General features: G+C 28.9%; 1 protein-coding gene across 2 annotated transcripts in view; it reads right to left on the minus strand.

The window, feature by feature from the left end:
* Positions 1–17,074, minus strand: part of LOC107455049 (inactive dipeptidyl peptidase 10) — a 439,164-nt gene that overhangs the window by 128,629 nt on the left and 293,461 nt on the right. For both annotated transcript variants that reach the window (XM_016072453.3, XM_016072452.3), the window contains exon 3: positions 8,799–8,897. In XM_016072453.3, the coding sequence (XP_015927939.1) occupies positions 8,799–8,865 (67 nt within the window). In that variant the 5' untranslated portion in view covers positions 8,866–8,897. The remainder of the gene's footprint in view (positions 1–8,798; positions 8,898–17,074) is intronic.

Here is a 17,074-nt window from a genome sequence, read left to right on the forward strand (position 1 = left end):
GTTGAACACAAACAACCGGGCAGGTATAAATATTCCCGAAAATTTGTGTTTGGTTACCAACTTCATATAAACTTCTATACTTAAACCGACTTTATTTAATACTTCGTGGGAACTGAAGTTACTAACAGATGGCAACACAAAATAGTTTTCCAAGGATAATAAAAAATTGGTTAAATTTGTCGTAAGTATGCTAGCTACAGTCTTAGAGCAATTTAAGAAGCAATTACTATTAAATTTCAGCATATTTTTTTAAACTGCATTCTTTTTCCATCTAGAATTCTGTCCAACTAAATCAAAACAATTAAACTACTAAAACTAGTTTTCTCTACAAATGATATGTATTGTTATCTGTTTCTATCAGTCTTGTTTCTATCAGTAATAGTTAGACTACGAATCAAAATGTTCTTGTAGAGCATATTTTGGCTTTTAAGGAGAATATTGAAAAAAAAGTCATTAATTAACTGCTACTAAATAAAAATTCTTTCTACCTAAACCCATTATACCTTAACCCATAACTAAAGCAAATTTTTTCCTATTATTTTTGTTTATTAATTAAAATTTCATGATATCATACTTTAAAGTTGCAATAAAATCAGAAGTAGAGCCTTAAAATTAAAACATTTTTTAAACTTTAATGCATAGTTTGAACATTTAAGCACTTTCTAAAATAATTTATATCATTATTTATGTCGAGAAACTGTTTTCAGTGAATGTGATAATACATTTTTAAAATAACCAGAACTGCTAAACATTAATCAATTAATGCTGTTCTGAACCCAAAGTGTTGCTTTTATTTTCGTATTTTCAATAAAATCAATACTTTAAAAAAGAAACTAAATAAATATAAAAGATAAGCAAATAAATAAAAGCAAATAAATATAAAAGATAAACACATAAATAAATAAGGATAACAAGTAAACTTTTTGCTTTAAACTATAAACTTTACACTTTTTAAATTTAGTTTTTTGCGGTTATTAATAAATCTTGCTCTTCATGGCAATTAAATTTATGTGATTTCTTAATTTTTTGTTTCAGTTTCAGAATTTTGTATAGCGAGTTTTTTATACAAAATTTTTAAAAATAGACGTCTTTGGGGTATTTTACGAACAGAAATAATTTATATAAAATCGTGCATCTATTTCGAGAGAATTTTCCTAGTTAATCTGTTCAATTAACTCGGATTACTATAAACTTGTTTAATTTTTCAAAATACCATTCCAAGTCCTCTAAAAATTTCCTAAACCCTTAAAGGCAGTTTCCTTTTCGCATCCATAAATCCAATTTAGGACTATCGTCTGTCTTCAGCTGTGCCATAAACTGAAGTTACTTTAACTCTTTCAAGTCTTAACGACCCCTGGTGGAGAAGACGGTAAATGATTAGAAAGCCAACAACTGCACTTCGTGGTTTGAAATATTCAAGAACTTCACGATTCTTTAGTAAATGTAAAGAGGGAGAAAAAAAACTAGCCCTTGCTGTTGAATAGCACTCGGAACAGGAAATCTTGCGCTGCCACCGCAAATTTAAAAATATCGTGTTCTTTGCAGAAGATAAGAATGTTAGAAGCTTACTTTAGAATTCTCATCATGAGGTAGATGGCTTTTTAAGAAATGAAACCCAGATATATTTCAAAAGGATAGAAGAATATTTAAATAATCTAAAAATTCGTGTATTGGTAGTTCTTAAGGAGCTTAAAACTTGTTTTTCAGGAAAGGCGAAGAGGAAGAAATGACAATATATAAATTTTTAGGAATTTTTTTTTTTTACATTAGAGGTAAATATTTAATGTTATAAGTTGATACACATATTATGCATTTTCATTCATTATTGATGATAACAGAGCTCGTAAGGCAGCGTATAAGTTTAAAAATTTAGTCACCTCGAGGTATAAAAATAGAAAGAAAGAAAGAAAATAAAAATAAAGTACAAGAAAACAATGTTAGGCCGCATTAGTAACGTAACAGTAAAACAGTAATCACAGCGAATACTACTTTATAAGATAAACTAGTTTATCTTCTTTTCTTGGCGTAACAATTTGCGGGAGCACTGCTTAATATATGAAGTCATCTATTTTACTTGCACTAACATACACGTGGCACCTGTTTACTGTATAAGAAATGCTCATTAATCTTGCAATTGATTTAACCCACCTATACCTATATCTATATTAATATATGTATTTTCTATATTCGAAAGACTTTTCTTGTTGGATCAAGAAAGCTTACAAAATTTGAAATATATTTAACACACCTAAGTTTAAATCAGAGACATACTGTATAAAGACATATTGTATTGTATTGTACAGAGACAGATCACTTACGCTAAAATAGTTAAGCCTATTCACTCCGGTCGTGGCGCTCGTGATAGAAGCGGGATTAATTTTAGCGGAATTTTCCTGTTCTAAACATGGTAATTACAGACTCGCATTTCTTAATTTCTTAAATTGAAAAATGAGTAAATAATATTCGAATTACAAGGTATATATTACGAATGGTGTGACATTGCAATTTATTATAATCAGTAATGAATTGAAAAAGTTTTCTTTCAGACAGAAAAAGTAATTTAAGGTTACTTAAAACCAAGCGTACTAACTTAAAGGCCGGGGGTTCGATCCCCAGTGGCTAGACGGTGGCATTTATTTCTCACAATCTTTTAAATTATAAACATATAATTTAAGTATTAAACTTCAATTTACATTTATTTATATTTTTAGTGCAAATTTGTTTGTAAAAGATACTTATATTTTAAAGAAATATTGTATTTAAAAATATACTTTAAATTTAAATTTTTATAAAAAAAATATAAAACATTTTTAAATTATTTTTTTTACTTATGTTATTTAGAACTCACATATTAACAACTTTTTTCTAATTAACAAAATGATGAAAAATTTAATAAAATTTAAGAATGACTTATTATATTAAAACGCCCTAGTGGTTTCCTTTGCTTGCTTCATATTTTATTTTTTATGTTTTTGTTTTATTAATTTATTTTTTAATATAATGAGGCCAGTTTTAATTCATCATTTTCTTAATTTGATTGTTTTTAAGAAGATAAATATTTGTTACAGTTTCGTTATCAAGTTATTGGCTTCAATATTTTCCTCAAAAGAATGAAATATAACATATTTGAAAGTGAACTATAAGGTGACGATAGAATTGATGTTATGTTATTTAAAACAATGATGCAAAAATGACTAACTTTTAAATATTTATATTTTGTGAGTATTTTTTTAAATTAAAATAAAAATAATTAATTTCATATATTGTACTTTTAGTTTCGCGAAAAAAAGAAGAATAAATGAAAAGAAGAATAAGTAAAGCTTCTAAAAATTACGGCTACTAATTACAAATAATTTATTTTTATATAAGAGCAAAATGCTATAAAAATAACAAGGAAAAAAAGGCATCTTTTTTTTAGCGAGCACTTAGAATAACTTCGGGAGAAAGTATAGTTACAATTATTTCGACCAAGTTTTTAAGTGGTTACCGTAGTTACTTATCTTTTGTTTGACGAGAGAGTAACTTCTCTTTATCATAAAGGGCTCATTTTAAAATTTCTAATTTGCAAGAAAAAAATATCTGTTTTTCTTTTGTTTTTTTATCTTTTTCTACTTCTCTCTCTTTCGCTCTCAAGAAAAAATAGTATATTCCGCACATTTAAATATTTAATTTACTGCGTCAGATAAATTCAATAAAGAACCATACTTGGTAGCACGTGTGGTCCACTCACCAAATTTATACTTTTATAGTTGTCTGATACCTCGCTCCTATTCTATTTTTCAATTCCTACTATTAGTTCACACTCTCCCTATATATACGAGGGTTGTAAATTAAATAGTGGCAACTTAACCTTGAAACTCACAGAAGGGCTGGCATGCGCAAATAGGATATAGGAGCGGTGAGGTGGCGCTGTTGTCGATGTGTAGAGTACAAAAAACAGTCGATTTGCTTAGAAGAGTAGTTGTTGTGTGGCGTTAAAGTGAGGAGTTTCGCTTCCATCGCTCTAAAGCATGTTTTCAGAAGGTGATCAGCTGTCGTGGCTTAAAATGGAGGTTTCTCGCGGCAAAAAATGCAACAGAATGCTATCGAGAATTCGTGGAAGCCTGTGGCGCAAATGCTTTACCGTCTAGGACAGTAGCACGATGGGTTCCAGCATTTCGTCTTTTTTCGTCATTAAGTCTTTTGAAAACATGCTTTAGAGCGATGGAAGCGAAACTCCTCACTTTAACGCCACACAACAACTACTCTTCTAAGCAAATCGACTGTTTTTTGTACTCTACACATCGACAACAGCGCCACCTCACCGCTCCTATATCCTATTTGCGCATGCCAGCCCTTCTGTGAGTTTCAAGGTTAAGTTGCCACTATTTAATTTACAACCCTCGTATATATATATCTCTTTCAAATGCGCAATCATTAATAATATACTCTTTACTCATTCAATCAAATTCAAATACATTCTTTTAAACTTGTAACACTTGAAGTTAATACAGATTTTTAAAAAAAATATTAATTCATTAAAATTTAATTAATTAATTTTAGTTTTATATGGAAGAAAAAAATTATAATTATTTAATAAAATGTAACTGAAATAAAAATTTTCTTTCTCGACCTATGTAGAAATTGACTTTTTTTTTTATATATTACTTGTTTTCTAAATTAAAATTTTGTTTTAAATTTATAATGTTTTCAATTAAAAAAATTGAAAATAGAGAATTTGAATTTAATTTAGAGGATTCTTACGCAAGCATTGCTCATACTCATACGTCCTTGACAGCAAAAATAAGCAAATCACAAACCTAATCCTCCCTTTAGGTCTTTGCGCAATATTTGAACTGTTGCCCTGGCAGAAATCAGGAGAATATGTGTCATAGGCCTATTTGAAATTCAGGCACTTTGCAAACTACCAAACCTCTATAAGACGTCAAGAGTTAAATCACTATCACTTAAACAAACCAAGTGTTAAATTGTAATTTATAGCAACTGAGAATATGTTATTTAAAATGCTCTATAAAGCAGTATGGCTGCGATTCACCGTTCTCTAAATAAATTATAATTAAAATCGAAGAAAGCAGTGTTGAAACAAGATAATTATTAGTGTGTTTCAAATACATTGATTTTTAACGCAACGGAATTTATGGTTAACAAGATTTAAGCCTCAAAACCGTTTTTCAAAGATTTTTCGCCAAGTAAAAAAAGTAAAAATAAAATAATTTTTAAAAAAAATTGTGATCGTCGTAAGGTGATCACAGGTTACCCATTGTCAAAATGGCTGTTGTCTAATTTTTTTTGGAAAAGTAACTTTAATGTGTTTTCATCTTGGACATCTTTAACTGTTAATCCCGAACTGTTCGGTACATAATTTCGCAAACATAAATGAATGCAGCTCAGACACATTTTGCGTAAATTCTTTTGATGACTGAATAGAGATTGAACAGCCAATCGAGATTAATATTAACATTTTCGGATTGGTACAATGGTGTTTGAAGGAGATTGTAAGCTGCATCATACACCCATTTCGGATTCACAAGTTCATACATGAAACATGATTTGTAAGCTAGGCTTTTCTTCAATTTTACATAAATAGTGAATGAATCATTGATATTGCGTGGAAGACAGTCTACGGTCTTGTGCAAGAAGTTCGTTGACAATGGATCCGTTTATCCTTAACTGGTAATCAACACCCAGTTCTCGTATTTGCATGAAAAGGGTTCGGAGAGCCACCATTCACTCTTCGGTAGGGTTCAATTCTCTCAACCACTTTAGTACTTTTGTGAGGGATGGTCTTAATGCTTCTGATTGCGAATGGAATCCTTTCGTTTTTCCGTTTGTGTGTAACGCTAAGTTCTTTGACTTTGGCTTTTTCAGTCTCGGTAAGTTTAGGCCTTGGCATCGTTTTTTTTTAATTGTTTCAAGTCTAACTTTTGGAGAAGTGTCAGTCAGTTTGGATCCTCTTTATTTGTGATATTCATCTGAATTAGTATTGAAAATGATCCAGTTCGAACTGTAGGTTTGAATTTCTGAGACTTAATTAAAACAATAAAAACAAAAATATCGTTCAAATTATGAAAATCTCTTTTATTCAGAACTCAAGATGTATTTATGAGATCTTTCTGGTCCCATATCTCTAAAATAAACTCGCCAACTTAATGCATAACAAAATTAAAAGTGAAAAACAGAATTCTAAAAAAATTATCAAACAGCAGCGGTTGCCATAGCAACGCATGCAACGACAACGCATACGCACTGTTTACTATTACTCTTGATTAAGAAAGCTCTAAATACGCTAGTAGCATATCATAAAATGCCAATATACAACAAAACTATTTAGAACACTTTTACGAATAAATAAATTACTATACTAATACTCTATTTCAATTTTTGGAAGTTGGAATGCTTTATAAGTGGTCATATTAATTCAATTATTTAACTTAATTTTTAAATCACAATTTAACTTTTGAAACTCATTTTATTAAAATCTATTACAGTAATTCCATTTACATGCATTGTATTTAAGCTAAGTAATTTTAATCACAAATTGAATACTTAAGCATTCCTATGGATTTGGAGAACATTCTTCGTATTAATTCAATTATTTAACCTTATTTTTAAATCATAATTTAAATTTTGAAACTCATTTAATTAAAATCTATTACAACAATTCCATTTCCATGCACTGACTTCAACAAAGTAACTTTAATCACAAATTGAATACTTAAGCATTCCTATGGATTTAGAGAACATTCTTCCTTTTCTCAACGAAACTAATAATAATTATGAGTGGAATGGAATATTCAAGGGTGTAATAAAACTTCTTTTTTCCCACTTCTTCGTAATTCAGGCCCATTAACCTGCCTCTAGTTTCAATGTATCATACTTATATATATCGATTTTTTCTTTCAATGACATTTGTTTCAAAACTATGTATAATAAGAATTTGGTTTTGGCACAATGCCATTGAAATTGATATTCGAAGTTAAAATTACACAGTTATTTCTTTAAAGAGTGACTTAAGGAATCTTATTTGCATATCAAGTAGATAATTGCTTTTTATTGAACGTTGTTGGGTTGGAAAACATATTGTTTAAATAATAACAAAGATTAAATTTACCAAATTGAAAGAAAGTAAAGTACTCATAAAACTACAGTAAGACTAAAAAATCACTCAAATCTGTTTCATTTATTTAACGTCTTGAAATATTCTCTCTAATATCTAATTAATTATTTAAACATCAAATAAATAATACCAAGAAAGTACTATAGAGGTAAGATATTACCTAATTAAGAGCTAAATTCGCTTCAAAAATATATAAATCGGAAATAACTGTTGACATGCTTTAAGCGCTAAGAACAGGCATCCATTTTCAAGAAATGCCAAACGTGAATGAGAAGATACAAAAGAAATTTGAAATATAAAGTGTAAAGTTTCAGATGAAAATGGAAAAATAAAGGTGAGAAACAGAGCTGGGAAAACCACGGTAGCCGAGAGAGAAGGAAGATAAAAATCAGAATAGGAGAAACCACACCGGCCGAAAGACGCAAATCAGGGTAAAACGCATTTTCACGAGCTATGGAATAGTGATGAGTAACTATTATTGTTAATAAGAAAATCAGCATTCATATGAATAAAACAAGATTCCAGGGCACCAAGATCAGCTGATGTGATTGAGGGAGAAATTATTGTGGTACTGTCGAAATTGAATTTATGCCCAAGATTCCAACAATGTGCAGAAGTTGACGATTTCTTAAACTCTTAATAACAGACTTATCTATCGTGTCCCTTAAGTCGCGTTTTGTAAATCGATATAATTAGGAAATAACAATCGACATGCTTCAAACGCTTAATGCCAGTCTTTCCAGAACAGCAGTTTTTATTTCCTTTTCGTGTTAGCTATTATCTTCTGACTTTATATGTGGCATTGACTTTGAATGAGTACTAAATATCATAACTATTAGATAGTTTACTAATTACAGAAAAATCAACAGAAAATGTTTTGTTAACACCTGTCTTAATGTACACATTTTGACAAATAATTATTACTCTGTGGAATACATTTTTATTTATATAGAAATATTTAATTATTTTGTATTAATTTAGATCAAAATAAGTGAAAATTATTATATTTAGCATTTTAGTTACTTATGGTAATGAAATATATTATAAACACCAATGAATTTTTTCTAGGTTAAAGGCGAAATCTTCCAAATACGGCCCGCGTCCAAAAAACAATTTTTATATTTGCACTTATTTGGAGTTAGTTAGGTACAAGAAACACACAGTTATTCATCATTAAAATTTCTTCAATTTAAAAAATCAATAAATGATAAATTTTTGAAAATGAATGTAAAAAAAAAAATCAAACTACTTTTTTGAATTTTATGTTTTAGTATATATATATACTAAATATATTTACAATAATCTAACAGATTTTCTTTAGTAACTATAAACTGTTTTTATAATTGAAGAATAATAAAATATATGTTTGTATATTGTATTTAGAGCATCAGAAAAATTATATATAGAAGGAACACCAGCAACCCATCTGCTTCAAGAAGTTAACAATAAATAGAATTAGTCACAATTAGTATAATAATTAAATTACAGCAGCACATATACACATATTTTAAATATCCAAATGCATATTTAACTTTTCCTTCTCTGCATAACTCTGAAATATCAAACTAAAGTTATTAAATAATAATTATTTATTCCGTTAATTTAGTTTTTTAGGGGTATGTATACTACGCATATAAATACATATGCATGTACATTTATACATTTTGAGAAAATAAATTACCCGATATCCAAGTTCCGTTGAATAATCTGGGCACATAAGCTCCGTCCATAACGTCATCTAACTCCATCAGTGGATGTCTGATTCGTGGTCCTTGATCCTCTGAAAAATTACAAAATTTAAGCAAAGACAATCAATCAAATTCAATAACAATCAAAGTAATCAATCAAATTCAAACAAAATGTTCATACTATACAAACTTAAATACGTGTTTACGAACAAACTTACGAAATACGTGTTTGCGAAAATGGACAGAGCTCAAAATACTTACCAACGAAAATGGGCTAGTCTCAAAATGCGTGTTTATGAAAATGGACACATCTCGATATGCGTATTTTCAAAAATAGCCACAATTCGAAATGCGTGTTTACGAAAATGGATACATTTCGAGAGACGTGTTCAAAAAAATGGACACATCTCGAAATGCGTGTTTTCAAAAATAGTCATATCTCGAAATGCGTGTTTACGAAAATGGATACATTTCGAGAGGCGTGTTTACGAAAATAGACACATCTCGAAATGCGTGTGTTTGAAAGTAGTCACATCTTGAAATGTGTTTTTACAGAAATGAATAAATTTTTTAGAGGCATGTTTACGAAAATGGACACGGCAAAAAATACGCCTTTTCAGTTTTCCACTTAGATTTAATTAAAGAAATGTAGAAATGCGTGCTTATTTTTCTTTACTTTTTTAACTCTAAACACAATTATGACGGGATTAGGTCTTGTGGTCGGGTGACTAGGTATATTTCAGATGCAGCTTTCCAGGTAATGCCTTTGTGCTCAGAATTGTAAACGATACAGTGAGTTTTAAAATTCTTTACACATAGAACGTAAATTTATTACCACTATTTTAAATGTATAAAATTCGTGGCAAATTTTCACAAACAACTGTTGACTTTGAAATTCATGTAAAAAAAGTTATTTTTGAAAAAACTAATTTAATAAATTATGCCAAGAAATTTCTGCAAATAAGCGATATAACAAAAAAAAATTTATTCGGATTCATTAGTTTATTCTGTAAAAAAAGAACAATACTCATAAAAGAACTTAACGAACGAAAAAACGAAATCAAATGCTATGGATATTTTCATAAACATGGAATAAGAGCTGTGTCCATATTCGAAAAGACGCATTCTAAGAAGCTTAGCCAATTTTCGTCCACATTGAGAAAAAAAGTATAGTCAAAACAACCAAAATCTGAAAATTTTTTCGGTGCTTCGTATGCTGTGGAAACACCAAAAATCTTGGTAATTTTTATCGACGTGCTTAGTAATGATTTTGTCAAAATTAACAACAAAATATCGTTTTATAACGTATCATAAAATTTTATAATTTAATGATACTTTAGAGAATTTTATAAAATCTTTTTTTTTTCGGTTAAATTTACTTTTTATTTTTTCATTTTTTAATAAATGCGTGGTTTGGTAATAAGAACTATGATTTGGAAAATAAAAACTAAGGTAAATCGTTATTATATGAACTGAAAAATTACTAAATGAATGGTTTAAATACCGTGTATTTTGGTTTTATTACCAAGATTATGGGTTTTTTACTCTCATACAGTTCACTACCAGAATAATTTTGACAGAATTTTTTTTCTCCGTGTAGATTTAAAAGTTTATCGTCGAGTTCTTTTTTTAATTTGTTACGTGGCCTACTTGTAAAAAACGAAATTTTCACGGATTTCCGAAATTGTTTGATTTGTTTTGCAAACTTAATATATGACCATGACTAAATCTCTGAGAGTTTAGAATAGTTTCTAAAGCTTTTACTTGAAGTGTTTAAACTGGTTTTAGCCTCAAAATTTGACCAGGGTAAGATTAAAAAGAATACGCTCTACAGTTGGAGATGCATAATTGCTAAATAATAAATCTTTGTCAACAAGTTAAGGCTACAGTGGACCTTTATATTGCCAAAAATTGATAAAAATTTCGGTTTTTTTTTTTGGACATATTTAGACACTTGTTTCATTGCTTTTTCAACTGAATTTTTTTTTTTTTAAATTTCGTCATTTTTTGAGAAGTTATAGGGTAGTTTCGTTTTCACATTATGAAGCCACGCCCCTTTTCTTACACAAAAAGCTGTTTTTCTCAAAATTGAAATTTTGTTATGTTTCACGTATTCAAAATGTTCCAGTCGACTTTGTTTTCATCCTATTGAGATGAAATTTTTTTCTAGTTAAATATATGTATATTAGATTAAGTTTATGCATTTGTTTCTGTTTTATAACAAGTAATAAAAGAGTTATCGGGTTTCATGTACCTAACGACCTTTATTTTGAAACAAAAATCTACATAAAATTTGTTTTTTGGTCTTAAATTTAAAATAAATTTAGGAAAATTCCTATATAATGCATAAAACCTTTAACATTTATCTCTAAAAAAAGAATATTAAAAAAAAATAAATAAAAATTTTAATTTAAGCCGCTGGGAGCATTTTAAAATTGATGAAATTTTTTAAAAAAAATTTTAAATTTCTCAAAAATGGTCCAAATATTTTTTACAAAATTTTTTGCAAGGGCATATCTTGATAGAATACATAAGTTATAAAAAAAGTTTTAGTGTAGCATAAAAACTAAAAAAAATTTTTTTGAACGTCCACTGTAGCCTTAAAAGATATTCTTACTTTAATCGTTGTCTGGGGTTTTTAAACTGGTTTTGGCTACACTAGTTCTGTTTTTTTAAATTATTATTATTGTTAATCTTTTGAAATTCAGCCAATCTTTCAGCGTCTACCCTGACATTCCAAAAGGTCATTAAAAATTTGAATCTTAAGCATTAAAAGTTTTACTTTCAACAACTTTTCCCCAAGTAGAACTGGCAAATGAAAACTATTTCCATAGTTTAGTTCTACTCATCAAATCCACAAAAATTGTTTTGCATGCGTTAAGCTTAATTTTCAAAAATAACAAGATTAAAAAATTTTATTCGTGTTTAACAACAGCATACCATTAAGACCAATTAAACATTTTTGTAATTAAATGTGACAAAAATGCTTTGTTGTCCACGAAACTTGTATTCTTCACAACTTATCTACTCAAAATACTCAAAATAAGGATCTAATGCGTACAATTACCAAAGCCAATGAGAGAAGAAAAAGCCATTTTCTAATTATAATATAAACACTCTAAATATATGACCAGAACCAGTTAAAGAGTTTAATAATAAATTAAAGAAATATTTTGTTACAAGTGAAAATTGCATTCGTAGCAACATAGTTCAGTCGAAAATTCTCAATGTAGAGTTGACAAAGGAAACCTATTTCACAAACGTGATCGACAAATATAGTAAAATTTCTGTTTAAAACTTCAATTACCAAACGAAAACAGTTTTAGCAAGCTTATGAATAAGAGTGCCGAAGAAATAAGAAAGGTTCTGCTTTTTCTGATTGAGAGCGATAGCAAAAAAAAAGAAAAAGATATATGAGCAACATTTCTTTCACCGCCAAGCTAAACAGTACTATTTAAATGGGAGACCCCAGCTGCTGAATGGACTCGAATAAACTAAGAATATATATTCTGGAAATTCCGAGCAAAGAATACATATTCTGAAGCTATTTTTTGAAAAAACGCTTTTATCAAAATAAATTTTTTGTTTGTTTTAATTTGGTTTTGAGAAATATTACGGCAATAATGGATTTTAGCAAATAGTATTAGAGATTAGATTTTTAATTTTATGTTAAATGACTCCACCTACTGCTCGCTCAACTCGTCAGCCCCTCGTAATTGCTTCTCATTCATCATCGTTTGTTTTTTCCTATTAAAAGTCAATATTTTCGACAAAAAACACAGAATATTTTGTTTTCAAAATATGCAATTACTGTAGTTTTTTACCTACAGAATACAGATTGTGGAACTCAATCATAAGAAATACATAACAAGTAATTGTACTCTTTGACGATACTTATAACAATTCAAATAGGGATGGTTTTTACAGCTCTTTATTCACCTTATTCCCCACTGTGTTTCATGTTCTCCACGGTAGGGGGCAGTATTTGTAGAGGTTGTTTCAACTTCCGGTGCAAGATTCAGGCAGAATAATTTCTGTTGGTCAAAACTAAACTGCTTAAATCAGCATCTCAACGATCAGGTAATTGTATATCAATATATGATTAATTTCCCAAGGTACTTACTTTTATATCGTCATTTGGTATTTTAAAATGTGAAAAACAAATTTTTTCGCAAAAACACAACACTAAATTTAAATTCAGAACAACTGAGTTTTCCAAGTATATGCAAACATACCCAGAAAGTCAAAAAAAGGAACAATCACTTCAATTCTGTGATGTCAGAAGAGGATCTCAAGACTTCCGGCAGGATTTTTTTAAATTTTTTTTATTTGGATAGATAGTAAATTAAGCCAATGGCCGTGGGTTCAAATCCCGCTCTGGGCATGGATGTTTCTCTCTCTTGCGTTGTCCTCTGTTGTGTGTGATGAGTGAATGTGGCCCACCCTATGAACGGGTTTGTGGCAGTGTGGCGTGGGCAATGTTACTCGCCTCCGTGACCTTGATTCACTGGTGCCCACTGGGTAGCGCGAAATGAGTAACAACTCTGGCATCTTCTAAGGCAAAACGAATAAAGTTCAGTGCCTGCCATTCGGAAAAAAAGGATGGTAAATAAATTTTTTTTTTTTTTTTACATTTAAAAGCTTTAAAATAAATATTAAAACTTATATCTGGCAACACGTAATTTCTCTCACTTATCTGTTTTTCTCCTTCTTTTTCGCAACTTTGATTGATACGCACGAGGTTATAAAATTGAAATAAGGATCTCGCGAGTGAAAAATGAATTTTCTGCAAAAATGTATAAATAGTTAATATTTAAAGCAAATTAGCTTAAAAATATTAGGAAGCCCTTTAACTTGCAATAATTTTCAAAGAAATCTTTATTTCAGAACAAAATTCAGAACAAGATTCAAGCGTGAAGTTGCATTTCTGCGGACTGCAGTACGGTCGGTATGATGTGTTTTCCTACAAGTTTAACAGTTTAATTCTCGAACTAATTACTGAATTCTAATTTTTTTATTCCATTGTATTTTCTGTGCATTTTTCTATAAAAGTGAGTAATTTAAAGTTTCTAAGTTTTTTAGTTTTTGCGTAACAAAGCAAAATGTAACGTTAAGTTCAAAACAGGGGTATCGGGCCTTACTACTTTTCAATAGAGAGAAGAATTTAGTTATGTTTATATTGAAACAATTCTTTTATTATTAAATTTTGCCTACTATTCCTCCCTGCAAAAAATAACATCGAGGAAATCAGAATATTAAATAAAAATTAGTTTTTTATATGCTTCAGAAACTGAATCGCCAAAAAATTAATTTTATTTATTCTTAGAAATTCTGAGCAGAAAAAGCATATTCTGAACAGATTCTTCGAAAAAAAAAACACTTTTATCAAAGTAAATGTTTTGCTTGTTGCTATTCTATTTTGTGAAATACTAAGTTGATAATGAATATTTATAAATAGTTTTAGTAATGAAAGCTTTAATTTTAAACCTTGTTATGTTTGTAATAAAAGAATGTTTTCAGTTATTTACTTTCGTCTTACAGTATTTTCAGTTCATTAGTTTTTTTTTTTTTTTGTCGTATGCCTGTTTATGCAATAGGGGTGCGATTGTTTCTATTTTTCAGTGGCGCCATCTATGGCCAGAAATTCGACTTCTGCCACGCCATTCACACTACCACAACCCGTTTATAGGGCGGGTCACATTCACACGCATTCACATACAAAGGAGAAAAGACATGGAAGACACAGACCGGTCGGCGTTCATTGGTTTGTTTGATGCTTTAGAAACTGAATCCCCAAAAGATACTTCCTAAATATTTTGGAAAGTTCTACGCAAAGAATGCATATTTTGAACCAATTCTTTGAAAAAACACTTTTATCAAAGTCACTTTTTTATCTGCTGCTCTTTTATTTGCGAAATACTACGCTAATGAATATTTACAATTAATATTAGATAAGAAATTTTTAATTATAAACCTTATTATGTTTGTAATAAAACAATACTTTCAGTTATTAACTTTTGTCTTATAATATTTCTGGTAAAAATAACATTGCGGAAGTCAGAATCCCAAATAAAATTGGTTTGTTGGAGGCTTTAGAAGCTGAATCCCCAAAAGAGAGAAAAATAATACAAATAACGTTTTATGAGATTCATTTTCGCTGAATTCAATGTTTACGAATCAGATCTGTATTAAATCGGTAGACTTAGAACAAATACATCTAAACTCTTAGCGAAGAAAGTGATTTATTCTTTTCTTCCCCATTGATTATTATCCTCAAGCAAACTTTTTTTTCTCTCTAGCCAAGCTAAATAATACCATTTAAAGTAGGGATACCAGGTGTTGAATTGTCTCGAATTAACAAAGGCAACATTTTTTTTTATTCTTTTGAAAACGGCGATGAAGGGAACAGAATTACAATTCTTAGAAAAACAAGTTATTTCTATCGAAAAAACTTTTTTATTTGTAGCTTTCACATAAATGAATTACATGTTAGTTGTTATGTAAGATACGAATTAAAATTTCTTACATACTTATTTGTGAATTAATTTTTAGAAAATGGTTCGAATAAGGATGAGTTTTTTTTTTTTTTTAACATTTTAAAAATCTTAATTGTTTCTTTATTTGCAATTCTTTACCATGCTAAACATAATCATTAAAATCCCTGACAATTTATGAAAAGTTTAATTTTTTTTAAAAAAAATATATGTTTTGTGATAATTTAAACATTGTTTTATTTTTAATTCATTGTTTCATTATTATATATTCAGTGTTTTATTTTGTTTTATAAGTTTTTACATATTCATCCTGCATTATTATGATTTAATTTAGAATGACGTTACATGATTTAATCTGTAACGTCGTTGAAATTGAAATAATAGTCTAATTAATTTAAATAATTTAATTAAGTAATTAATTTAAATAAGTAGATAAACGATTTAAATGTCAATATGACTTTTATGGAAAGAAAAACCAGTCTCTGAAAATGTCCGAAGCAACATAAAAACAGTATAAGATATTTAAACTAAACGCTAAATTATAGTTCTTGGATAAATTTAGTGAACAAAAAAAATTCCTTAAAGTACTTCTTATTTTTTAAAACATCCTAAAGAATGTTGAATTTTCAATACAGGCAGTGCTAGAGGAATCATAGATTGAACTTATTTGATTGTTAACATCTTTTTAATTCTAATTTAAATTTATAAGCGTACCAAATTTTTTTTCTCGGTAAACTGCAATAGCTCAATGTCTAAAAAACTGAACCGTTATTGTGATGAACTAAGGTTCGATGCTCGCTTGAATACCACCCTCTTTTATTTCTTTACATCTTTTTATTTCTAATTTAAATTTATAAGCGTACCAAATTTTTTCTCTCGGTAAACTGCAATAGCTCAATGTCTAAAAAACTGAACCGTTATTGCGGAACCTTAATCTCCATTACCCCTCTGACCCACACAGTGGGCAGTTGTGGGAACGATTTACTATAAGAGTTGATGCATGTTTTCACGCATTTAATCAATATTCTTCAAGGGACTTTTCACGAAGGCTAGTTTGCTTCAAAAAACGGCAACGAAGCTTTATTGCTTTCTGAATAGCGTTCAAAACTATGAAGGCACATTTTTTTTATAAAAACCAGTTAACGTTCGTCATCGACGTCATTTTCTATGAATAACGAAGGTTCTTCTGCGATAGTTTCGTACGAAAATTTAGATCATGAACGTGAGTTGATGGGAAACTTTATTTCTAAACCTCTCTATTGTCTGAAATATTTTACATGGACGTTAATGTATTTCATTCACTCTCAAATCCACTTAGAGAAATCTGAAAATATAACATCTGAAAACCATAATAAAATTTGTAATATGACACATTCAAACTTCTTTTAATTAAGCATATAGTACTGATCCCGAAGTAATTTGAAGTAATTTTTTTCAACATAATATTTCAAACCCTGGAAGTGTTAAAAAAACCTATAAGATATTCTTTTAATTAAAGGATATTTCATAAGTTTTGAGATAAGTTTTTTTATTACAAAAGTAGGCATAACATAAAATTTAGTTTTAAAATCAGTTTTTTTTTCTAAACTTCTACTATTCGTCTACTGTTTAGGAGAAAAATAGAAAAAAAAATCATGGACGTTGTTTAATCAAGTTCCTAAATTCACTTTTGTAGCTAAAAAATACTTATATTTTAATTTATTTTGTACTTTAGCTCATGTACTACTAACGGGATTCATTTATTTACATTCCAAGAAACAGATTATTATACTAAT

Source organism: Parasteatoda tepidariorum, chromosome 6, assembly GCF_043381705.1.
Source record: "Parasteatoda tepidariorum isolate YZ-2023 chromosome 6, CAS_Ptep_4.0, whole genome shotgun sequence".
Lineage (NCBI taxonomy): Eukaryota > Metazoa > Arthropoda > Arachnida > Araneae > Theridiidae > Parasteatoda > Parasteatoda tepidariorum.